This window comes from Orcinus orca, chromosome 3, assembly GCF_937001465.1.
Source record: "Orcinus orca chromosome 3, mOrcOrc1.1, whole genome shotgun sequence".
Lineage (NCBI taxonomy): Eukaryota > Metazoa > Chordata > Mammalia > Artiodactyla > Delphinidae > Orcinus > Orcinus orca.
In genome coordinates this window covers 11,653,604-11,679,713 of record NC_064561.1, presented here as the reverse complement: position 1 = coordinate 11,679,713, position 26,110 = coordinate 11,653,604, and the positions used below count along the sequence as shown (strand labels likewise).

Sequence of the window (26,110 nt, the reverse complement as noted above, 5' to 3'; positions counted from 1 at the left end):
TCCCCCCAAATCTGGATGTGGCTGGAACCCTCTAGTAATTCCTGAATGAGGCACCCATGCATGCACCTGTAGGATTTTCCAGGGCCAAGGGACCCATGGTGGCCATTCTAGGCCAGGTCCCCAGACACTGGCTTCTGGAGTACCTCCATCTGGAACCGACGACGCTGCCCTGCTAGCCGTGGATGAATATGATGGTACGTATGAGGCCACGCTGGCAGCCCTGACCTCTGGGAAAGGCTTGGGGTCCCCATCCCAGCCACAGACCCTAGGTGCCAACTGCATGGTTGGAAGTTTGGGGCCCCTCCTGTCCAGGATGTTCCAGATCCCTCTCATTTTCCCTCGCACCATGCCCGAGACACCCCCGTAAGCACAGGTAGACCAAGACCCAGACTGTGGAGGGCTTTATTCATTAGACCCAGAGAGCCACATGGCTCCTCCCCTGGTGTTCCCCCACTGGTAAGCCAAGGTCCTAGACACCTAGCCACGGCATGTGCTGTGAGTTGTCCCACGCCGCTGGTCCCAAGAGCGCATCCGTGGTGAGAGAGGCCCGGGTGCAATGGCCGCGCCAGGTGGCTTGAAGCATCTTGGCTGCTAACCGCCGCTGCTTCAGCTGGCAGCGTACAGCGAAGCCCCTCCAGGCTGACTGAATGGCCGTGGCTGCCTTGCTCTGGCTCTGGTGATGGGGTTGCCAGGGGCTCTGGGGGTTTGACCAGGTGAGGCAGCCCCGTGGCATGCCGGCCTGGCCCGCAGCACCCTGGCCCGTGCCATGCAGCACCCGGGTGGGCAGGGTATGGCCGCATATGTGGCATGTGCGGGAGCTGGAACCCACAAGCATCACCACGATGGGTGGGCTCCCCAGTCCAGAGCTCAGTGACTGGCAGAGACTACAGACACGTGGGTGGCAGGACTGGAAGCAGCGGTGATCAGACGTGGTCCTGGCCCTGCTGCCCGTCTCAGCCCACATGCCTGGGAGCAGCATCTGCTGGGTGCAGCTCCGGCGGATGCAGAAGCCTCGCCACACAGCCTGGATGACTGTGGCGGCTCTGCAGAGCCGGGCCAGGTCCCGCCGTAGACGGTAGCCACGCCAGGCAGCCTGGATGGGGATGGCCCACTGATGCCACACCTTGATGGTACGGCGCACCAGGAAGCCACGTGTACACGCCTGGAGGATGACCACCGCATGCACGATTATCTCCTCCACAGCCTGCGCCGACGACGTCACCAGCTCCCCCGGCTGTCTGGGATCCACCGCCGCCATGACATCCCACGCGCCCCCAGGGGCCGCAGTGCCGTCTCTGGGCCCGACCGCTCCACTGGGGACAGCAGAGTTCCACGCTCGGCTGCCAGACACGCCATTGTCCTCAGGACCCTGGGGTACAGCGGGAGTCAGGGATGCCCCGTGACTGTCTGCAGGAGCCACGGAGCTAAGGGAATTCCGAGACACCGGCGGCGACTCCTGGTTAAAGAGGGGCCTCCGGGAACCACTCGGTGAAGGCTCAGAGCCCAGGGACACACTCCGAATCCCCGGATTCAGCCTAGGGAAGACCATCCGTGGTGCCGCCTCACCAGTGTAGACTGTTGGCGCTAGGGCCAGCGGTGCGCCTGTGGAAGGTTTAGGAACTTCCTGTGAGGACCTGGGGGCGTCCTTCTGCTCCTGATGGGCGGGGCCCGTCCCAGCCACAGAACTGTCCGGCATTTGTGGGAAAGGGACATCATGCGTGGCCCTGAAGGATTTTCTAGGGCCGAGGGACTCACGGCCATCCTGAATCAGACCCCCAGACACTGGCTTCTGGAGCGCGCTGGATGCCACCCCTCTCACCAGGGGTGGATGAAGTGGCACGTGTGAGGCCACGCTGGTGGCCCCTGACTTCCGGGAAGTGCTTGGGGTCCCCATCCCAGCCACAGATCCTGGGTGTAAACCGGTTGCCAATAGTACTGCCATGGGCCAGCTTGGGTGACCCTGAGATGACAGTAGAAGCCATCATCCCACGGGAATGGCTCCGGGACATGTGAGCCGCCGAGGGGCTCTGGGGCACAACATAAACCATGGAGGGGCTCCGGGGTACAGCGTGAGACACTGATGTCTGCTGATGAGCCAAAGTGCCCTTGACAGACCCTGTCTGCGCACCAGGGACCCCACTAGCAGCCACAAGGTGGGAACTGGGGGCCCCCCAATTGCTGGCTGACCTCTGATGCAGAGTTGGGGTGCCACCACTGGCCACGGAGTGCTTGGCAAACCTCGGGGACTGTGGAGGGACAGAGGCCATGCCGCTGGTCATAGACATAGCTTAGCTGGGAGCCGCCTCCTCCAAGAGCGGCATTTGGTCTTTGGGAAGAGTCTGCAGGGAATTCTTGACTGTGGTCGATGTCAGTTGCCAGGGGACTATGGGACATCCACGGGGTTGCCTCAAGGACCTCGGACTCCCGGTTGGATATGGACCCCTGGGGCAAAGCCTCGTCCAGGTCCTCTGGCTTTATCACAGTCTGGTGGCCTGTGGTCTCAAACAGCATCATCCCAAGAGCTTGGCTCAACTGTGAGGCTCTTTGCAGAACCGTAGGCACTTGGTACACTCCCTCGGCTGTGCCATTAGCTTCCTGGAGGTAAGCTTGGGCCAGGCCAGGGGCACGGGATGCCTGGAAGGAGGCTGTGGACGCTTCTCCTGCCAGGGCTCCATGATATTGATGGGGAGAGAGCCCAATCAGCATGGACCCTTGGGGCAGGCTCTGGGCCACGCCTCCAACTGTGGAGGGTGGACCAGCTGTCCTAGCCATGGACTCCAGAACTAGGTTCTGATCCAGTCCCCCAGGCATAGCTGCTGGGTCCACACTAGAGGCCACAGGACGAGGAGGGGTACTTGAGCCCACCCCACTTGCCGCTGAACCTAGGAGCAGGCTTGGAGCAGTTAGACTAGCTGACGGTCTTACAGAGAGACCTTGCCTCTTCCCACCAGCACCGGATGCTGCATTCAGGCTGGGGGACACTGCAGTTGTGACAGAACTCAGAGGCAGGGTTCTGGCCATGCCATTGGCCCCAGAACCTGGAGGAAGGCCCTGACCCATGCCACTGATCATGGACCCTGGGGGAAGGGTCTGAACCACACCACTGACCATATAACCTGGCAGAAGGCTGGGGCCACACAACTCATCACGGACCCTTGAGGAAGGCTCTGGCCCACACCCCTGATCACGGACCCTGGGGAAAGACTAGGGGTCATACCACCGGCCCTAGTACCTGAGGCCACAGCTGTGGTCATCCTACTGGCTACAGAACCTGGCAGCACACCACTGGCCATGCCCATCCCAGGCTCCTGGCTGACAGCATCTGCTTGTTGGTAACTGGATTTGGAGATTGGAAGCACAGAAAGACACTGTTGGTCCAAAGATATTGGGAGATCGACATTGACCTGAGATATGCCGGGGCCCACATGGGTGAGGGAAAACTTGGATGAACTCACATCCAATCCACCGGGCACTGAAGCTGGAGAGAAGCCAGGTCCCGCCTCTGAGGCTGGTTCATGGATCAAGGGGGCACCAGCCACAGAGGCCCAGGATGTAATGGGGGCCATGCCCCCGGTCACTTGAGATTGGCTTGGGCCCATACCAGTCACCACGCTTCTCCACCCCATACTCCCTGACATGCCAGGGGATACAGGTACCCGAGACATACTTAGGAAGATACCAGCAGCCAAGGTCCCCAGAGGCACATTTGGAAGCATGCCAGCAGCCACGGTGCCCTGGGACATGCTTGTAGCCCTGCCCCTGAACAGAATCCCCTGAGATATACTAGTTCCCTGGCCCAGACGAGAGTCCTCTCCACGGGCCACAGATGCCTGGTAGAGACTTGGAGCTGAAACAGTGACAGCAGACTGTTCAGTTATGCTTGGGTGTCTCCCACTAATACTGGATGGCTGATGGAACCCAAGGGCCACCTTGCTGAACTCAGGGGCCTGGGGATGTGGGGTCACCCCACTAACCATCAGAGGATCTTGACACGGGTCCACCCTAGTAGACACAGCTGGCTGGCTCAGACCCCGGCCCACGCTGTTAGCCACTGATGGACATGGTGCACACGAGGTGACTTCAATGGCAAAAGAGGAATGACGCTGACGGGGAGCCACTGCACTCACCCTTGAGGACAGTAGATTTGAACCCATGCTACGGGCCCAACTTGGCTGACAGAGTGCACAACCGATACACTAATCACAGACGGCTGGGCCAGGCTGGGCATCCCCCTCCCAGCCACAGATGGCTGGCCTAGGCTGGGGGCCACCACATAAGCCATAGGAGGTTGGCCTAAGCTAGGAGCCATCCCACTGGCGAAGGATGGCTGGGCTAGGCAGGGGTTTACTCCAATGGTCATAGATGGTTGGCCTAGGCTAGGGGCCACCCCAATGGTCATAGGTGACTGGGCTAGACTGGGGGCCACCCCACCAACCCTACATGTCTGGCCTAGGCTGGGGGTCATCCCATCAGTCATAGGTGGCTGGCTTGGGCTAGGGGCCCTGCCATGAGTCACAGGCAGCTGGGCTAAGCTGGGGGCCACCCCACTGGTCACAGGTGGCTGCGCAAGGCTGGGGGCCACCCTGGTGGTCATAGATGGCTGGGCTAGGCTCAGGGCCACCCCACTGGTCACAGGTGTCTGGGCAAGGCTGGGGGCCACCCCACTGGTCACACGTGGCTGGGCTAGGCTGGGGGTCCCCCCACAAGTCACAGGCAGCTGGGCTAAGCTAGGGGCCACCCCACTGTTCACAGGTGGCTGGGCAAGGCTGGGGGCCACCCCAGTGGTCATAGATGGCTGGGCTAGGCCCAGGGCCACCCCACCAGTCACAGGTGGTTGGGCTAAGCTGGGGGCCACCACACCGGCCATGGATGGCTGGGCTAGACTGAGAGCCACCCTACAGGCCATCAATGGCTGTGCAAAGCTGGGGACCCATCAGTCACCAATGGCTGAGCTAGGCTAGGGGCCACCCTATTGGTCCTGGATGTCTGGCTTAGGGTGGGAGTCATCTTACTGGCCACAGATGGCCCAGATAGGCTGGCGATCACTCTACTGGCCACAGAGAGCTGGTCTGGGTCTGGGGAGACCTTACTGGCTACTGTAGGCTGGGATAGGCATGGGGTCAACCTACCGGCCACAGATGGCCGCCAATAGACCATAGGGACCACATTACTCAAAGACAGACTGAGGGTCAACCCAGTCCTATAGGGTTTCTGGGACAAGCTCTCCTTCAGATTCATGGAGCTTTGGCCTGAGGACATATCTCCCTCATCATCTGAGCCCCAGTGGACACTCTAGGTCATGCGACTGGCCACTGAACTGTGACGCAGAAGGGGGATCAGTTCTGAAGCTGCAGAAGACTGGTCGTGGAGGTTTGGGGTCGTGTGCCCATGGCCTGCTCTCTCAGACTCTTCCATGCTCCCAGGTCCCTGGGACCTCTCCACAGGCGCCCCAGAGAGGAGAGGATCTAGATGAAGCTCCCTGTCCAAGCTGGCTTCCCAGGACTACTCCTCCACCAGGTCATGCTGGCCACAGACTTGGAGGAAAGGTTGAGTGAACTGCAGTTGCGCGGTGAGCTCTGGGAATTGCTCACATTGGAGCCATAGTCTGTGGAGCCCTGGGAGAAGCTTCTGGCCAGGTCACTGTCTGGACCCTGTGGCAAAGTGGACACCAGTTCATTAAGTATATGGCTAGTCACCAGCTCCTGTGGGCAGTGAACACTGGAAATGGTACCCCGTGCTTGACTTTTCTCCTGCCCAGGGATGGCTGTACGGGGAAGGGTGGGCGCCAGCCTATTGCCTGGGGAGGCTTGGAACAGACTGGGATCAACCTGAGTCTTGAGTGCCCAGCGATGACCAGGAGCTACGGAGCCGGGCCGGAGATCTGGGGTTATGACACAGGCCTTGGGGGCCTGTGGTTGTGCTTTGCTCACCGTGGAGGCATGTGGTGGACTTGGGGTCACCTTGTTGGTCATCTCCCTAGTGCCCATGGAGGTTCGTTTAGGATCTGGGGACCGAGTTCTCTGCATGGTCTCCTCAGGGACCATAGATGACTGTTGCGGACCTCTGGCCACTGAGGGTCGACACACACCGGGAGGTACCCTGCTGACCCCGGAGGGTTGACACCCGCAAGCCGACCCCACATAGGCAGCGGCACACTGGTGGGAGTGGGTGCCCCTCCCACGACCTGCAGTGACGGGAAGCTTGCCCGGTGCCACTACCCTGCCCTCCCCCGACGACGCCCATGGACGTGGGGCCGCCCTGCTGACCTCGTGTGGATTGTGGGCGCTTGGGGTCATGCTGCCACTGGCCAATGACGGCCGGCTCATGCTTGGGCCCACGCCATTGGCAATGAGTGGCTGCCACAGACTGGGGGGCGGCTGCTGGTGGGGCGAGTTGGGCAAATTGGGGTCCACATCACTCACCATGGGACTGAGATCTGAGGCCAGTTCACTAGCCCTTGGGTGCAGGCACACATTTGCCTCATGGACCTTGGGGGTCAGGTACAGATTTAGGGTGTCTCTGCTGGGTCCCATCTCCTGTGACAGAGTGGGGTCCAGGGCAGCAATCAGGGGATACTGATGAATGGTCAAGGGGTCCAGCAGTCAAGGAGGCGCCCACAGAGACCACCGAGGAGCAGGGTGACCCCCCGAGCATGGCTCCATCCCCCACCTCTTCCAAGAGCCTGGAGGGCCAGCCTGTGATGAAACCCTCCGAGGCCCCACCCCAGTGAACCCTGACCTTGCTGGGCTGTAGTCTCATGGGGCCCAGGGTGGGACCCCATGCAGCCGACGGGCTCCTCCTGCAGTCCACCTCCACCAGGGTCGGCATCACAGTCACCCCGCTTCCCGCCGTTTTCGCGGCAGCCTTGGGGAGGACAACTCCAGACCTCAGGGCCACCTGAGAAAAAGACTGGCTGAGGACTGCGCCCAGCTCACCCTGACACAGGGCCTGGTTCAAGGTGGCCCGCTCCCCCTCCATCAGGGCCTTGCTGAGCACGTCCGCCAGTCTGCCCTGAATGGCCTTAGGGAGCTCTGCCCGCAGCTCGCCCCGGGCCAGGGCGCAGGACAGGCTGGTGGCCAGCTTGCCCCAGGACAGCACCTTCACCAGCGCCGTGCCCAGGATGCCCTGGGGCAGGGCCTTGGCCATCGTGGCTCCCGAGACCTCTTTGGATAGGGCCTGGTCCAGGGCCGCCCTCACTTTCCCCTGGGAGAGGGCTTTTGCCAGCAGGGCGCGGAGAGGTTCTCCTGGGAGCCCAGCAGGGCAGCCAGCTCAGCACATAGGGAAGCGAGCTGGGAGGCTGCCAGCTCCTCCTGGCAGGGTGGGGCTGGGCTGCTTGTTGACAGCTGGGCCCTGTCCCCCCAGGATTCGACATTGCACGTGGTGTGCCCAGCAGAGGCCAGCAGAGGCACCAGCGTGTTCTGGCTCTCAGAGGCCCCCTGGCGTGGGCCCTGGGTGGCCTTGCCCTGCACGTAGATGTGGGACAGGAGCTGGGTCAATCTGTCCTCTGGCTTGGCTCGGGGCAGGGCGCCAACGTGCTGGCAGGGCTGGGTGGAGGCCTTGAACTCGACTAGGAGTGGTTGGGACTGGGTCTTGCTGCTGAGCTCAGCGGCCTGGCGGGCTGCATGGAAGCTCTTGGCCGTTTCTGTGGCCAGATGTGCCTGGGACGGTGCCTGGGTCAGCGTGGTGGGCAGATGTGCCTGGGACTGCACCTTGGACAGATGTGATTGGGCTAGGGCTGTGGTCAGCTCAGGGGGTGGATGTCCTTGGGACGGGCCCTTGGTCAGCTTGGTAGAAACATGTGCCTGGGACGGGGGCTTGGTCAGCTCGGCCGGCAGACGTGCCTGAGGCGAGCCTGTGGTCGAACACGGGGCCGGTTGTGCCTGAGGCAGACAGGTACCCAGATGTGCCACAGCTGTTTCTATAGGCTCACATACCTGGGATAGGGCCTTCACGACATCCGTCCTCAGGTGTGCCTGCTTGCTCCCATCCTCAGCCACTTTTGACCAGGACGACACCACGGGCGCTTCCACGGCCTCACTGATGTTAGACGCTGTTTCTGTTTTCACCCGTTTCTGGGAGAAGTCCCTGATTTTCTCACCTTCCGAAGGAGGCCTGGCTGTAGGCTTGGGATCCCCAGCCCCCAGATGTGATGGGGGGAAGCGTTTCATTTTTCCCTTAGTCAAGTACGGGTGGGGTGAGACCTCGGTCACCCCTGCTGCCTGCCTCGCGTTCACCACAGCCTTGGCCTTCAGTCCACTTAGACATGTGTGGGATGAGGTGTCGGGAATTCCAGCTGCCGCCAGTGCTGAAGGCGGAGGTTTGAGATTTTCAGCTGCTGGAGGGGGCAGGCACAGGGTCCTGAGGATGGCGGCTACTGAGCGTAACTGAGCTGGGGTCTTGGTTACCATGGCCGCCAGGCGTGTCTGGGCAGGAGGACCTTTGGTCACCGAGACGCCTTGGAGTGTCTGATGAGATGGGGTCTTGGTCATCGTGGCTGCCAGGCGCACCTGGGGTGGGGTCTTGGCCGTCACGAGCGCTGCACACGTCTGGGGTGGGGCCTTGGTCATCGTGGCTGCAGGGCGTGTCTGCGTTGGAGACTTGAACGTTGAGGGCAACAGGCATAACTGGGGTGGAGTCTTGGCCATCATGGCTGCTGGTCGTGTCCGGGGTGAAGTGTTGGTCATCGAGGCTGATGGTCTCATTTGAACTGAGGTCTTGGTCACCGGGGTCGCTGGGCAGGGCTGGGGTGGGGTTTTGGTTATTGTTATCACGGGCACTGGGCACGGCTGGGATTGGATTTTGTTCATCGTGGCCGCTAGGCATGACTGGAGTAGGGTCTTGGTCACTGTGGCTTGTGGGCACGTCTGGGCTGGGGTCTTGGTTATCACGGGTGCTGGGCCTGTCTGTGGTGGCCCTTCGAGGACCTCTGCTTCCATGTGGGCCTGGGTCTGGCTCTTGAGTTGTCCTTGAACTGCCTGGGCACATCTTCCGGATGGTGGTGGCCCCGGGCCTCCTGCCTTGTTAGCTCTGGCAGTAACTTGCTTGGTCTTCATCATGTCCCCCTCTCCGTGGACAAGGCAGGCATTTCTGATGGTTCTTGTCAGCAGGCATGGGAGGCACTTCGCCTCTGGACTCACAGGACACGGAAGTCTGATGGCAGCGGTCTGGTGTGGAAGGAAGGCGACGCTGGGGCCTCCGACAGAGCACGTACCTGGCTGTGACATGCCCTGGGACTGCAGCAAGGCCAGCTGGTGGGTACAAGCGGACAGGCCGTTGGAGGAAGGAAACTGGGTCTCCTTGCTCACCATGGTGGGCTGGGCCAGAAGGGACTTGCCCTCTTCCAGATGCTGGAACCGCACCTGCCGGGGCGAGTGGTAAGGGATGTCCCTCTCCTCCACCTTCGCTTTTTTCTCCACCGTCTTGCCAGGCTGGAGGAGGCACCTGGTGCTGAAGCGTCGCCAGGCCTCCTGGATGGCCTTGGTCACCATCACCTGAGAGATTACCTTCTGCCGGAGCCGGTAGCCCCTCCAGTTGGCTTGGATGAGGGTGGCTGCGTGGGACAGCATCATGTCCATTTCGTCCACCAGGATATTCTTGAAGGTCTGGCTCTCCACCGCAGCCCGGAGGCATGGGACATGATGAGCCACCGTCTCGTCCTTGTCTGGCTGTTGCACAAGGGTCTCCTTGGATGCAGGCGGCTCATGCCGGGGCCGTGGATGCAGTGTCCCTGCTTTGCCTTGGAGATTGGGGACGGGCTGATAGGAGCTCTTCCCACTGGGTGACACCTGTAGCTGCAGACGCAGTGTCCCCACTTTGTCTTGAAGGTTGGGGACGGCTGATAGGAGCTCTGCCCACTGGGTGACACCTGTAGCTGTGTCGCTTGCTGCCTTGCTTTGGTTCCTAGGCGGCTCAGCTCTGCCTGTGGGGGGTTATAGGGAAGTAAGTGGTCAGGGAGCAGTGTAATGTACACACGAGGCCTCCTGGCTGGGGCGGGCACTCACCCCAGAACCTACATCTTCTTGCTCCTGGCACCTTGCCACCTTCCTCCTCTCCTTGGCAGGCCCTCTCTCTCCCAGCCACATGCCCAGGTGGCCTTTGGTACCCATGTCTCCCTCATCATCCTGAGGCTACTCCAACACCAGCACGCAGGGCACGTTCTCACCTGAATGTCTGACCACCTATCTGCTTTTCGACCTTCTTCTGTATCTGGAACATACTGTGAGTACAGCACTGATCACAGTATTTTGGAAATATCCTGTTTGTGTGTGCATGCGCCTGGTGTTATTATTTGCTTTTCTCCATCGACTGTGAATTCCTAGAGGGCGGGAACCAAGTCTGAGTCACTTCTGTGGCCCTATCTCAGTCACAGGGCTGGGCTCCAAGCTTTGAACAGGTATTGGCTGGGTGGCTAGCTTGACCAATAAATGAGTGGATGAGTGGACTGAAAGGTGGATGGATAGATGGTCTCATGGCTAGATACTGAATGGATAAATCAGTGGACGCATGAATGCTGGATGGGTTGGAGGAATGGATGAAGGGTAGGGCTGCAAATGGATGAGTAAATGAAGTTGACGAATGAATTGAACAGATAAGTAAATAAGGAAATGGACACATGGATGGATGGATGAACGGATGGATGAGTGAGTAAACAGATAAATGGATGGATGTGTGGGTGGATGGAGGAATGGATGGCTGGAGGAATGGATGGATGGATAGATGGGTAGGTGGGTGGATGGATAGATGCGTGGATGGGTGGGTGGGTAGCGGGATATATGGATAGATGGAGGGAGGGAGGAGAGATGACTGGGCAGATGGATGGATGAAACCTGAGTAGATAAATGTGTGTGAATGAAGAAAGCTGAAAGAATTGGTAAAGAGATCAGTGAATAGGAGGTGGACTGATGAATGGCTGGATGGATCAGTGAATGAATGGGGGATAACGTAGATGATGGGTAGATCAATGACAGATGGAAGGGTGGTAGAGGGAAGAATGAGGGCATGACTGGCTTTCAGAAGTACTTTGACTACCTGCTGAAGACAGAACCAACTGACCTTCCTGATGACTCATGAGGAACCAGTCCTCAGTACAATCTAGCTCTCTCTTACTCATGAGCAGTTAGGGCTGTCTCCCAGTGGGAACGAGGCCAAGGCTGTCTTATCTTTAGGGTGTCTCAGTTTTATGGCAGAGCCTAGTCTAGGTTGGAGGCCTGGCACAGATCTTCACGCCACCTCCAGAATGGCGCTGGGATCTTTCTTGTCTCTGGATTTCAAGTGTTTTAATAGTACACTCAATTGTCTTTCAAGTTGCTGAGATAAATGAAATCTTTTTAAATGTTAATGTTAAGTAAATAAATAAATCTTAGTCCATCTGCTGTTAAAAAAAAAAAAAAGACGTACTTTGATGCAGAGAGAGTTCAGACACTGTCAAGCAGCCCTGATGTATAACCTGGAGCATAAGACACTTACTTTGCAGAAGTACCCTCTTCTGGCTGGACCAGTCAGACTTCATACCTTGGAGGGTCACAGACCTGGAGGAAAAGCAGGAAGAGAAGGTGCAATCTCAGAAGCCAGCTTGCAAGAGGAAGCAGCCTTCATCCCTTCAGCCCATGCACTGTGCAGCTACACTGCCCTGGGTTGGCTCTGTCCCCAAGACCAAAACGAAAAGAGATGTTAAAAGCAAAAAAACTAAATTCTCTTTAAAAAAAAAAAAACACAACTTTTTTTTTTTTTTCTCTTTGCAAATCTCGCTCATTCAGAGGTAAAACTAGAGAAATACCAGTTAGGCCAAAGGGTAGGATAAAGCCACCATCAAAAATTGGCACTTCTGGGGCTTCCCTGGTGGCGCAGTGGTTGAGAATCTGCCTGCTGATGCAGGGAACATGGGTTCGAGCCCTGGTCTGGGAGGATCCCACATGGCGCGGAGCAACTGGGCCCGTAAGTCACAACTACTGAGCCTGCGCGTCTGGAGCCTGTGCTCCGCAACAAGAGAGGCTGTCATAGTGAGAGGCCCGCGCACCGCGATGAAGAGTGGCCCCCGCTTGCCACAACTAGAGAGAGTCCTCGCACAGAAACGAAGACGCAACACAGCAAAAATAAATTAATTAATAAACTCCTACCCACAACATCTTCTTTAAAAAAAAAAAAAAAAAGGCACTTCTGGGCTTCCCTGGTGGCACAGTGTTAAGAATCTGCCTGCCAATGCAGGAGACATGGGTTCGAGCCCTGGTCTGGGAAGATCCCACATGCCACGGAGCAACTAAGCCCGTGCGCCACAACTACTGAGCCCACATGCCACAGCTACTGAAGCCCGTGTGCCTAGAACCCATGCTCCACAACAAGAGAAGCCATCGCGGTGAGAAGCCTGCACACCGCAACAAAGAGTAGACCCCGCTTGCCACAACTAGAGAAAGCCCGTGCGCAGTAACTAAGACCCAATGCAGCCAAAAATAAATAACTTAATTAATTTTTTTTAAGAATTGGCACTTCTGCTACAATTGTCAGTGAATCTCCTCCACACACATGTTTTTGGATTAAAAAAAAAAAAAGATGAATGTGCAAGGAAGTCTATTCCAGTGGGGTTTTTTAAAAAAATTTTATTGAAATATAGTTGATTTACAATGCTGTCTTAGTTTCAGGTGTATAGAGAAGTGATTCAGTTATACATACCTAAATATATATACATATATGTTCTTTTTTTACATTCTCTTCCATTATAGGTTATTACAAGGTATTCAGTATAGTTCCCTGTGCTATACTGTAGGCCCTTGTTGGTTATCTATTTTACATATATCCAGTGTTATTTTGTACCTAAAAACAAAACTGGAAATAACCAAAAAGGTGATTGCTAGGGGGCAGTTACAAGTGCGTAAAGAAAAGTACTCAAGGATGTTCATCTCTATACTTTTGAGAAGAGTCAAAACTGGAAACAAGCCAAATGGTGGTTTAAATTAATCAATTGAATATTCATACAGTGGTATACTATCCAGCCATTAGAAATGGTGTCCAGACCCACAAGAATGGCTAAAATTTAAAAGGTGAATATGTCACAACCGCTTGCAGAAACGATCCATATCTTGACAGGAACTCAACAATTCCACCCTGACAAATATACTCAAGAGGTCCAAGTGTTTATACTCACCCCAAACCAGAAAGCACCCAAATGCCCATCAACAGAATAATGAATATCAAGTGTATATTCATCCATATATTAATATGAACGAATAGGAATAGAAATACTGACTTATTTATACCCGTTCAACACATCAATGAGAATGAGGTCAGCACTAGAGAGAAATCTCACATACATTGTTTTGACTGAAAGAAGCTGAACATAAAAGAGGACAGATGGGTTATTCCAATTATAGGGCATTTAAAAGGGAACAGAAGAAATTAAGGTCTGCTATTAAAAGTCTGGCCAGAGCTTCCCTGGTGGCGCAGTGGTTGAGAGTCCGCCTGCCGATGCAGGGGACACGGGTTTGTGCCCCGGTCTGGGAAGATCCCGCATGCCGCGGAGCGGCTGGGCCCGTGAGCCATGGCCGCTGAGCCTGCGCGTCCGGAGCCTGTGCTCCGCAACGGGAGAGGCCACAACAGTGAGAGGCCCGCGTACCGCAAAAAAAAAAAAAGAGTAGCCCCCGCTCACCACAACTAGAGAAAGCCCACGCACGGCAACGAAGACCCAGTGCAGCCTAAATTAATTAATTAATTTAAAAAATAATCATAAAAAATAAAAAATAGCCCAGGACTTCCCTGGTGGCGCAGTGGTTAAGAATTCATCTGCTAATGCAGGGGACACGGGTTCAATCCTTGGTCCAGGAAGATCCCACATGCCGTGGAGCAACTAAGCCCATTTGCCACAACTACTGAAGCCCGTGTGCCTAGAGACAATGCTCTGCAACAAGAGAAGCCGCCTCAATGAGAAGCCTGGGCACCGCAAAGAAGAGTAGCCCCTGCTCACAGCAACTAGAGAAAGCCTGCATGCAGCAACGAAGACCCAACGCAGCCCAAAAAAAGGATATAGAAAAAATGAGGGAGTTTGGCCTTTTAGTCAAGGTGGCAGAATGATGTGATGTGGGAACCTGACCCCCTTCACTCCAACACAGAAATAACAGATAGAATATTTTAAAACAATGTTCCACATGGTGATCCTTTTTTAATGTATAGAAATATCAGATCACTACATTGTATGCCAGCAACTAATGTAGGTCAATTATACTGCAAAAACAAACAAACAAACCCATAGAAAAAGAGATCAGATTGTGGTCACCAGAAGGGGTAGGGATGGGGGCAGGGGAATTGCATGAAGGCAGTCAAAAGGTACACACTTCCAGTTATAAGATAAATAAGTACTAGGGATATAATGTACAACATGATTTAAATAATTCAAACTGGGGCTTCCCTGGTGGCGCAGTGGTTGAGAGTCCGCCTGCCGATGCAGGGGACATGGGTTCGCGCCCCGGTCCGGGAAGATCCCACATGCCATGGAGCGGCTGGGCCCGTGAGCCATGGCTGCTGAGCCTGTGCGTCCGGAGCCTGTGCTCCGCAACGGGAGAGGCCACAACAGTGAGAGGCCCGCATACCACAAAAAAAAATAAAATAAAATAAAATAAAATAATAATAATTCAAACTGCTGTATGTCATATGTGCCATATGTTTAAGAGAGTAAATTCTGAGTTATCATCACAAGGAAATAATTTTTTTCTTTTTCTTAAATTTTGGATCTATATGACATGATGAATGTTCACTAAACTTATCGCAGTCATCATTTTATGATATACCTAAGTCAAGTCATGCTGTACATACACCTTAAACTTATACAGTGCTGTATGTCAATTATATCTCAATACAACTGGGGAAAAACATTTTTGAAAAAAGAAAAGAATGAGACTTCAAAAACAAACTCATAGAAAAAGAATAAAACCCTTGTAATTTCCTTTTTAAAAAAGAAAAAAAAGGAAGGAAAAAAGGAAAATGTTACCACAATCTAGCTCTCACCGACAGATAAGATGCAAACATACTAAAAACGTGACCACTTATCAGAAGAATAATACTATACCCAAGTGCTATTTATTCCAAAGATGTAAAAATAGTTCAATTTCTAAATATTCCCAAGGTAATTCATTACACCTAGAAATCTAGAAGATAGCCATATGATTTTTCAAAAAGGGCCAAAGCATTTTGGCCAAAGCATTTTATCAAATCCAATAGCTATTTCTAATAAACATTTTTAAAAATAGATAGGATAGTAACTAAAATTGGTAAGTCTAACTACAAAACCACAGCAAATGTCATTTTAAATGGTGAAATACTGAAGTCATTTTTGTTAAAGGAAGGAGAAAGATGTTGCCCCACCCTTGCTGCGGGTATCATTATTTTTGGTGGTTACAGCAAAACAAGATGACAAGGACTTGAATAATCAGTGTAAATGTTTGAAAAGAAGAGCTCAGCAGGAATTGTCAACCTAGAAGACCCAAGAGATTCTAATTTTCTAATTTCCTAAGGCACATGGCTGCACACAGAAACCCATAGCTCTTCTGTATTTGAGGTAAAACCAGCTGGAAATGCAAATGAGAAAAAAATACCATTCATTCATAGTGATGTCCAAAACTATACAATTCAGGGAATTCCCTGGCGGTCCAGTAGTTCAGACTCCATGCTCTCACTGCTGAGGGCCCAGGTTCAATCCCTGGTCGGGGAACTAAGATCCCACACGCTGTGTGGTATGACCAAAAAAGAAAAAAGAAAAAATATATATATATATATATATATACACAATTCATAGGAACAAATATTACACAAAAGCCAAAGGGGTTATGTGAAGGCCAGGAAAAGAGACAAAAAGCATCTGAAAGATGTACCATGTGCTTAGGAAGAAAGAATTCCTATAAATTATTACACAGTATCACAATTCATAGAGTGTAATTCATGCCCAATTAGAATCCCAATGGGGAGTTTTTTGAACATGGAATGATTTCAATGTTCAGAAGGAAGAGTAAATGAGAGTAGCCAAGAAGATCATGAAGAGTAGTAGTTGGGACTTCCCTGGTGGCACAGTGGTTAAGAATCCACCTGCCAATGCAGGGGACATGAGTTCGAGCCCTGGTCCGGGAAGATCCCACATGCCGCGGAGCAACTAAGCCCGTGCACTACAACTACTGAGCCTGCGCTCTAGAGCCCGCGAGCCACAACTGCTGAAGCCCTCACACTAGAGGCCGTGCTCTCCAACAAGAGAAGCCACCGCAATGAGAAGCCTGTGCACCACAACAGAGTAGCCCCCGCTCGCCACAACTAGAGAAAGCCCGCGCGCAGCAACGAAGACCCAACGCAGCCAACAATAAATAAATAAATCTATATATTAAAAAAAAGAAGAGTAGTAAAGAGGACTCTGACTTGCCAGATTATAGACATACTCAAAAGCCATCATAGGGCTTCCCTGGTGGCGCAGTGGTTGAGAGTCCGCCTGCTGATGCAGGGGACACGGGTTCGTGCCCCGGTCCGGGAAGATCCCACATGCCGCAGAGCGGCTGGGCCCGTGAGCCATGGCCGCTGAGCCTGTGCGTCCGGAGCCTGTGCTCTGCAACGGGAGAGGCCACAACAGTGAGAGGCCCGCGTACCGCAAAAAAAAAAAAAAAAAAAAGCCATCATAATCACAGTATGGTTCCCATCCAGGACTAGACAAAGAGACCAGTGTGACAGAAGAGTGAAACCAGGAATTAACACCAATGTACCAAGGATACATTGTATTTCAATTCAGGAGGGGAAAGTTCTGTGTTTAAACAAGTGGTACAAGGCAATCTATTTGGAAGAACGTAAGTTTGGACCTCTATCTCATACCATATTCTAAAAAATTCCAGATGGATTGAAAAATGATAAGAACATTTATTAGTATGTGAGTATAACCTGTAAATCACTGAGCTGTTGTAAAACTAAACAGGAAACCCAGAAGCTTTGAAAAAGGTAAACATGTTTGACATCATAAAGACCAAAATAATATTATGGCCAGTGATGCCATAAATAAGGCCAAAGTACAAAAGACTGGGGGAAATGTTTGCAGTGAATGTGATAAAGAGTCCAAGTTAATTGCCTGCTAAAATAAAAATACCCATACTTTTTGGAAGATTATGACAGCATCCAGTCTCTGCCTCTTAACATTCACAATGTCTAGGTATAAACCAAATTGACTAGAAATATGAATAAACTCAAAAAAATGTAACTCATTCTCCTGAGAAAAATTTATCAATGGAGTATGACCCCAAGATGCCCCAAATGTTGGAATTATCAGTCAAGGATTTTAGAGCAGCTATTATAATTATGCTAAATAGAAAAATATACTCGTATTGAGTGAAGAGGTGGGACATCTCAGTAGAGAAATAGAAAAATAAAGATATTAGAAAAGAACGAGGTGGAAATTCTAAAACTGAAAATATACAATGTCTGGAATTCAAAAATTCTCTGGATGGGCTAAACAGCAGAGCGTAGATGACAGAAGAGTCAGTGAGTTTGAATATAAATAGAAATTATCCAATCTGAAGAACACAGAGGGGATAAAGAATGGGCCATAGAGCAAGCGTTAGGGACCTGTGGGACAAGATCAAAAGGTCTAACATAGATGTAATTGGGGTCCCAGAAAAAAGAGGAGGGTATAAAAAGTATGTAAAGAAATAACAGCCAAAAGTCTGTTGGAAAAAAATTTATAGGTTTAAAAAGCTCAGAAAACCCTACGCAAGATAAGCACAAAGAAACACACACCTGGCTCAACACAGTCAACATCCTGAAAAGCCAAGATCAAATCTTGAAACCAGTCAGAGAAAAATAATACATAACATACAGTGGAGCCATGATTCAGCCAGCTTCTCATCCAGAAGACACTGCAGCAGTCTGGGCTCAATCAGGAGATCGAAACCACAACACAGATTAAATGAGGGAAGTTTAATACAAAGAATTGTTTATGATGATAAAACAGTAACTATGGACTTCCCTGGTGGTGCAGTGGTTAAGAATCCACCTGCCAATGCAGGGGACACAGGTTCGAGCCCTGGTCCGGGAAGATCCCACATGCAGCGGAGCAACTAAGCCTGTGTGCCACGACTACTGAGCCTGCGCTCTAGAGCCTGTGAGCCACAGCTACTGAGCCAGTGTGCCACAACTACTGAAGCCCGCACACCTAGAGTCCATGATCCGCAGCAAGAGAGGCCACCGCAATGAGAAGCCCGCGAACCGCAACAAAGAGTAGCCCCTGCTCACCGCAATTAGAGAAAGCCCGCGCGCAGCAACGAAGACCCAGCGCAGCCTAAAGGAAACTCTAATGTGGTTTCCTAGGGAGTATCCCCAAGGAAGGGCAAATTTGGAAGAGGTTAAGCCCCCTTGGAGAAGATGTGGTTTGACCCACCAGATGGCAGAGATATTTGCTGGTTTGGCCAGACCGAAGCAGAGCTGGAGTTGCCAGGCAAGCAAAAGGCCACCCCCTGAAGTGCACGTGGAGGAACAGGTGATCAGTAACTGGTGATATGAGCACACGTCAGGAGTCCAGTTGCTGGTGTGGGCAGAAGGCCTGCAGAGTGTGTGGGCCACCGTGGGGGCTTTGGGTTTTGGGTCAAGAAGCCTACAGAAAGATTTTCACCAGGTCATGTCTGCAAAGTCACAAAGGGATGACGTTCTAGACCCATGAGTGGGGCAGGTTCACCAGGAATCTTCACACCTCTACCACTGACACTTCCCGGCAATGTTTCACCAGTACCCTCTACTCACTTGAAAGGAGACAATGAAAGGAACTCCTTGGTATATTACAGAGTAATGGACATATTGAAAGGTACATTTGGAGGCAAGATGTAATAAATTGAGAACTGACATGCACCCTAAGTGATGAAAGAACAAAAAAACCTGCCAACTGATAATTCTATACCTAGCAAAAATGTCCTTTGAGAGTAGTTAAAGACATTTTACAGAAAACAGAAGCTGGTCCTCCTTGAGTTGCATCTTTTATTTTTTTTTAATTTATTTTTGGCTGTGTTGGGTCTTCATTGCTGCGTGTGGGCTTTCCCTAGTTGCGGCGAGCGGGGGCTACTCTTCGTTGCGGTGCACAGGCTTCTCATTGCGGGTGGCTTCTCTTGTTGCTGAGCACAGGCTCTAGGCGCACAGGCTTCAGTAGCTGTGGCACGCGGGCTCAGCAGTCATGGCTCGTGGGCTCTAGAGCTCAGGCTCAGTAGTTGTGGCACACGGGCTTAATTGCTCCGTGGCATGTGGGATCTTCCCGGACCAGGGCTTGAACCCACGTCCCCTGCATAGGCAGGCGGATTCTTAACCACTGCACCACCAGGGAAATCCTTGAGTTGCATCTTGAATTGCCGCCTAGTTTTGGTCAATTTACCCCGGGGAAGTCCTGCAAGCCAGAACAGAGATGACTGTATGACACAAAGCATCACTGAAATTTTTCAAAATGGATAGGCTTTGTGGAATTCCCCCGCTCAATGTGGGGTTGGTGGGCTAGGCGCTCAAAGAAATCTCACGCACACCTTTCTCTGTAGACTCTATGAAGTAACAGCTGCGAACGGAGATACTCAGAGATTTCAAGCTGCATAAAAAGGTTTTAAACTCCTCAGAAACAAAAGTGGTTCTCTAAGCAGTATGCAAAGAATGAGAATCAATTCTGCCTCAGAGAGGAAGTAAAAGCAGCAAGATGATCAATATCTTGTAATAAACTCTAATGGGAAAGAAACTGGAAAAGAATATATATATATATATATATCTGAATCACTTTGCTGAAATTAACACATTGTAAATCAACTATACTTTGATAAGAAAGAAAGAAAGGGAGAGAGAAAGAGAGAGAGAAAGAGAAAGAAAGAAAGAGAAGCAAGATGACACGTGACTGGTCGTCTCTGCTTGGTCCAAAATGTGCAAAGAACCTGGTTTATGTGGCTTGTGTAGCTCCTATGCCCTGAGAGATGCTTTGTGCCCGGACGGCAGTCATGGGTGATTACCTCCAAGATGACCATGCTAACTGGAGAGCAAGGGCTGTACTGCTGTGTCCCCAGCTCTATTGCCAGCCTGGCACATAATCAACCAACACAGATTGCTTGTTGGGTAAGTGCTTGTGGATGTGTCTTGTTATTAATCAGTTAGAGGGTCTGATGCCACCATACCTTCTCAGGTGTGTCCCTTTAGCTTTCTAAGAATCTAGGCGTAGGGGATTAAGAGGTACAAATTATTATGTATAAAATAATCTACAAGGATGTATTATATAGCACAGGGAACATAGCCAATATTTTATAATAACGATACATGCAGCATAACTTTTAAAAATTGTGAATCACTATACTGTATACCTATAACTTATTTAATATTGTACATCAACTATACTTCAATAAAAAAAATTATTTTTGAAAAAAAATAAATAAATAAAGACATTTTCAGGTAAAAAAAAAAACTAAAAGAGTTTGTCACCTGCACACCTGCATTACAATAAATGCTACTAAGAAAGTTCTTCAAGCTGAAGGAGATTTACACTTGAGGGAAACAGATCTTTGGGGAGAAATGAAGAACACATAAGAGATGATAAATACCTGCATAAATAAAAAAGACTATTATTTTTCTCTTTTAAAGAACACATATAACTGTATTAGCAAAAACTAAAACATTGTCTTGTGGCATTTATAATCTAGGTAGATGTCATTCATATGACAAAGAGAATAAAGGACAATGGTGAGGGTAAAAAGACCTCTACAGTTGGAAGATTTTTACATTTTAGGTGAAGTAGAACAATAGTAAGTCCAAGTCAATTGTGACTTAAGGATATATGTTAAGGATTGCAGTTCCTTGAGCAGCCCCTAAAAAGGAAAAAAAAAAGGCAGTAGTTAATTTAAAAGAGAATTCTGAAAAAGATTCAAATAATCCAAAAGAAGGCAGAAGAGGGGGAACAGAGGAATAAAATTCGGAGACCACAGAAAGAAAAGTAGTAAAATGGTAGATTTAAATTCAATCATATTAATCATTGATATGATAATGGACTAAAGATCTCAAAACAGAGATGATCACAGTCGATTTGTTTTCAAGAATATCTGGCCCCAAGATGAGCCAGGCCCCAGGCACAACGGGCATCAATGTGAACTAAATTGTAACAGCAAACTGGCCTGAAGCTGGCTCCCTGGAGGCGGGCACAGTCACTGTCCCCATGTCAGAGGAGGCAACACAGTGCGTCTTTTTTTCTTTTTTTTTAAAATCTATTTAGTTATTTGGCTGTGCCGGGTCTTAGTTGTGGCATGCGGGGCTCTTAACTTGCGGCATGCAGGATCTAGCTCCCTGACCAGGGATCGAACCCAGGCCCCCTGCATTGAGAGCGCGGAGTCTTAACCACTGGACCACCAGGGAAGTACCAATGTACTGTGTCTTACTTCTTTATATCATTTCCTATTTGCCTCCCCCGTTAGGCTGTGAGCTGCCCACCAGGGAGGACCCTTTGTTTGCCCTTGTCCCAGTGTCTAGAACAGTACACATAGTATGTGCTCAAGAGATATTTATGGATAAATGGAAGGATGAAAGGAAGGATAAATAAATGGATGGATCGATGGATGGATGGATGAACGTGGCCCAGGATTCAGAACTTGGTGACGGCCGCTTCAGGATCCAAATTGGTCCATCCCAGGTTCTGAGGTTTTCTCAACCACACGGCTCAGCCCTTTCGATAAACTCAATCAGAATAAGGAGACAAAGGAAGGACAGAGTGAGAGAAACAGGATGGCAGGAAATGCAAAGAAGGAATAGGAGCCGCGGACACATAAGCTCAGTGGCCAGCTAGGCAAATTTGAGCAAACCCCTCTGAGCCTTCCACATGTGTCACATGAGCTAAGACCACTTTCCCAGCTTCCCAAGAAGACAGGACAGGCTCTCCAGGCTGGGCCCCCAAGGCAGACAAACCCACCATCAGGCCTCTGGGGGCCCCTAGCACCCCTGCTGTGAGAGGCTGTGGAGCTGTTCCACCTCTCAAAGCAGTCTGGAGGGCCCAGGAGGACTGAAGGCACTGGGGGCCAGGGGAGAATGACCAGGTCTCCATGTACTGCCCCCCACCAAACGTGCCACCAGCCTCACTCACCTGCCTTTGAAGCTGAACCCACCAGGCGGATGGCCGGCCTTGGGGCACTGGTGCCACAGTGGCTTTGTGACTCACAGCCAGGTTCCTGGCCAATCCCATCTCCTGGGGGGAGGGGGTATTAGAAGGCTGACTCAGTAGGGTGGGGGAGGGGGCAGGACCCAGGTCCGGGTCAGGGTTGAGGGCATGGTGATTGCTACATCTTGCCTGCCCATCCTGAGTAGAAAGTTAGGGCTCTGAGCACAGAGGGGACCCCAAAATCTCCCCCTCCATGTGTCTGGAGGTGGCCTCAGTCTCATCCCTTGGGTCTTTGCTGAGCACTTACTTTGTGCTGGGACCTGATCTGGACCTGGGGACACAAACAACTCAAATAATCTAGGGGTGTGAAACTGTTACAACGGAACCAAAGTGGGGGTGGGATGGGCTGAGCCCCACAGAGAGAGAAAAAGAGTTCGCTGTGGGTGTGCTGTGGGAAGGGCATCCCAGGTGGGCAGCAAAGCATGTGCAAAGGCCCTGTGGTGGGAACAAGCTGGGCATGTTTAGGGAATATGGAGGAGGCTAAAGTCATTGGAGAGAGGGAGAAGAGGGCAGGGAGGGTGACTGTATAGGTAAGGCTTCAGAGAGGACTATATAGGAGTTTGGGTTTTGTCGAGAAGGTGAGGGGTAAGCCATGGCTCTTGTGCTCTGACTTATATCCTAAAGGGTTTAGAGTGTCTGGCTTTGAGGATGGGGGCTCCTTAGGGTAGTGCCAGGCCCAGGGCCCCTTGGGATCTTCCCACTGCCTGGCAAAAATGGGCACTGACCCTGAGCCACAGTCCTGGAAGGGGAAGTGAGGCCACCATCCCCTGTCACCTCCCGGGGCTGGGCCAAGGCCTCGTGTGAATCACTGCTGGCTGGGCCACGGCTGACACACTCTTTGGCCTCAGCTCAGCAGTGTCCTGCCAAAGCCACACAGCCTGGCCCAGAGGCCTCTGCCTGGCCTCCCTGGGAAGCCACTGGGGGGCATCAGAGCAAGAGGCCAACAGGGACGCCCAGCCTCCCTCTGCAAAGATCCTCTGTCTTCTCCACCCTGTGGGTGTGGCTTTGGGCAAAACTAGGGATATGGGAGTTGGACAAGACTTATGTCCTTTGTTTCAGCAGTGACCAGGACAGTTCCCATTCATGACCTGAGTGAGCCAAACACAAATCCAGGGTGATCAGGGCAATAATAGTGGAAGCACAGAGCACTGATGGAGCCCAATAAGGGCATCTGCAGCAGAGCTTGAGAGGTGAAGCTCAGCTGGGTGGCTGAGGGAAGAGGGGTATCAGGCTTGCAGCTGTGCCAAGGTCCCGAGGCCAGAAGGACAGGAAATAGTTCCGGTGGGGAGCTGCCTGGAAAGAGACACTGACCTGCCCAGGGCCAGGTGCAGTCACGGCCTTTTTTCCAGAAAAGTGGCAAGTAGGGGCCAGATCTATGGTTTCCAAAAAGCCCTTCAGGTCACATGCTAGTGAAAAGACAGGGCCTCCACCTAGCCCCAAGGCTCCTTTTAGGCAGGTAAAAGGCTTGGGTTTGAGCCCCCGTGCTGCAATCATTTAGCAGGATCTTTGTCCCTGGTTCCTAGCACACAGCTCCTAAAACGTCTGTAAACTCCGGAGTGGTGCAGCCAGGGCCCTTAGATAGCTTCAGGATGGGGGCTGGTCTCCAAAAAGACCAAGGCATGATCAGAGGGTTGTAACTTTCTGCCGCACCTCCCAGACCTCCTGGGAAGGGAGACGGGCTGGATATTGAGTTAATCACCAAACGCCAGGGATTTCATCAATCCTGCCCAAGCATTGGTGAACTCATGGGGTGCTGGGAAGATGAGGTGCCCAGAGAGGGCATGGAAGTTCCTTGCCCTTCCCCCATTTGCCCTTCCCCCATACCTTGCCCTATGTATCTCTTCCATTTGGTTGCCCCTAAGTTGTATTCTTTAAAATAAACTGGAAAGAGTGAGTCAAGTGCTTTCCTGGGCTCTGTGAGCTGTTATAGCAAATTATTGAACCTAAGGAGGGGTTGGTGGGAACCCTCAGGTTTATAGCCAGTCTTTAAGAAGTACCGGGGTGGGGGTGGGGGGCGGAATTCCCGCGGAGTGGTTAAGACTCGGCGCTTTCACTGCAGGGGTCACGGGTTCGATCCCTGGTGGGGGAACTAATCCCTGCATGCCCATGCCGCCCAGGGCCAAAAATAAATTAAATAATTTTTTTAATAAAAAGCAGCACAGGTGGCAACCTGGGACCTGTGATCGGCATCTGAAGTGGGGCAGTTTTGAACTCTTCACCTGTGTGGTCCGTGCTAACTCCAGGTAGAGTGTCAGAATTGAATTGTAGGATACCCAGTTGGTGTCTGCAGTTGGAAAACTGGTTAGTGTGGGGGGAAAAAAAAAACCCACTCATTTGGTGTCGGAAGTGCTGTGAGTAAAAACCTTTCAGGGGGTATCCGATAGATCTTGTAACCTCCCTGGGCTTCCCCTTCTCTATAGGTTGGGGGCTGCACAGTGTTCGCCTCGCCTGAATACTATCTCACCGCTGTTCATCTCCCAAGCACTTCCAACTTCTGACCTGAGACGTTACCTGGACACGGGAAACACATCCTTTTCACAGCACAGCAGGTAAAGGCCAGAACCGGGAGGGAACTTGGCTGAGGTTACAGCGGCAAATTGGGCAAATTGGCACCCAAGTTGGGACTCAAGCCTCCTGAAGAGTGAAGCTCTGACCCCCAAGCATGGTTCTTGGTCTCCTCTGTGTGGACACCCCAACCTCAGCATCAGTCCTCTTTTCACTTCAAACCCCTCTCCTGAAACATCTGCCTGAAGGTGGTGCCAAAGAGAGGTCACATAGTTTAAAAAAACAAACCCCAAAGCAGCTCTTAAAGCCTTGAAAGGTGGGCAGCCAGGTGATCCGGAGGAAGAGGGAACTTGTATGTGGTGAAGCCCCACTCTTTCGATGGCTGAGGGACTGTGGGCACAAGGTGTTTCTTCTCTGCACCTCTCTGCACCTCAGTTTCCTCATCTGTATAACAGGCATGATTTGCCCACCTTCCCTATCTGGGTTGGGTACACAACTGGAGTTCAAAGCTCACTTGCCCTCTTGCCCTGTGTCCTTGGCCACCGATGCTCATGTCCCTCGGGCCCCAAGTGAGGCAGAAGCCCAAGGTCCAGGGTCTTTTGCCCCCACAGTAGCAAAAGCCAAAGCAGGCAGGGGACGAGGGTAACCTGGCAGTCAAGGCGCTGGAATTGAGAAACCCAAGGTGCAAAATGTCCCTGCACGGTCTCCTAAAAAAGGCTGTGTGACCTGAAGCCTGTCACTCAACCTCTCTGAACCTTAGTTTCTTCAAAATGGGAGAATAGGATGTTGGGGGAGGAGTGTTTCAGACAGTACTTGAAAAATCCTGGATTCCAAGTCAGTGGTCCCACAGAACCTAACCACACCTCCAGTCCCGGAGGCAGACTGCCTGGGTCAGATCCTACCTGTGCCAACCTTCCTTCTGTTCCGGAAACTCACGCTCCCCATCCGACAAACGATAATACAAGCTTACACTGAGCACCACCCGTAAGCCAAGAACTGCTCTGTAAACGAACTGTCTTAATCCTCACAACTTTAGGGAACAAGTTTACCATTGCTCTGCCTATTTTACAGACAGGCAAACAGAAGTTAGAAAGTTAGTTTCTGCCTTTTCCTCCCTGCCTCGGGCTGAAGTTGTCCCCCTTCCCTCCCGCAGTCCCCCCTCCGCAAAGGGGAGACAAAGGGGACACCCTCGGGCTGGCTAGTTCCAAACTCAGGTTGGAAACCCCAATGTCCCCCGCCCAACCCGGACAGGAGTCGGCCCAGCGCCCAGGCGCTCCTAGATGGCGCTCTCTGAGCGCCAGATGTGCAGGTTCTTCCCGGACGCCGACTCCCTCCTCCTCTGAGCAGGGGCGGAGGGAGGAGGCGAAGGAGGCAGGAGGGGACGGGGACCGGGCCAGGCCCCGCCCACCCCGTCAGGCCCCGGCAGGAGAAGAAGGAGGCGAAGAG

At 52.1% G+C, this 26,110-nt stretch overlaps 2 protein-coding genes across 2 annotated transcripts in view; one reads left to right on the top strand and one right to left on the bottom strand.

Annotated features, from left to right (window-relative positions):
- Positions 1-388: 388 nt before the first annotated feature.
- On the bottom strand, positions 389-25,969 carry IQCN (IQ motif containing N). The gene is given in 5 exon segments (XM_049708726.1): positions 389-1,369; positions 6,739-7,236; positions 7,239-9,919; positions 11,467-11,528; positions 22,085-25,969. Coding segments are annotated over 4 exon segments (4,122 nt in total). The 5' UTR covers positions 11,510-11,528; positions 22,085-25,969; the 3' UTR covers positions 389-469.
- Positions 25,966-26,110, top strand: part of KXD1 (KxDL motif containing 1) — a 256,867-nt gene continuing 256,722 nt past the window's right edge. Inside the window, exon 1 of the mRNA XM_033401403.2 lies at positions 25,966-25,973. The gene's annotated coding sequence lies outside the window, so the exon portion shown is untranslated. The remainder of the gene's footprint in view (positions 25,974-26,110) is intronic.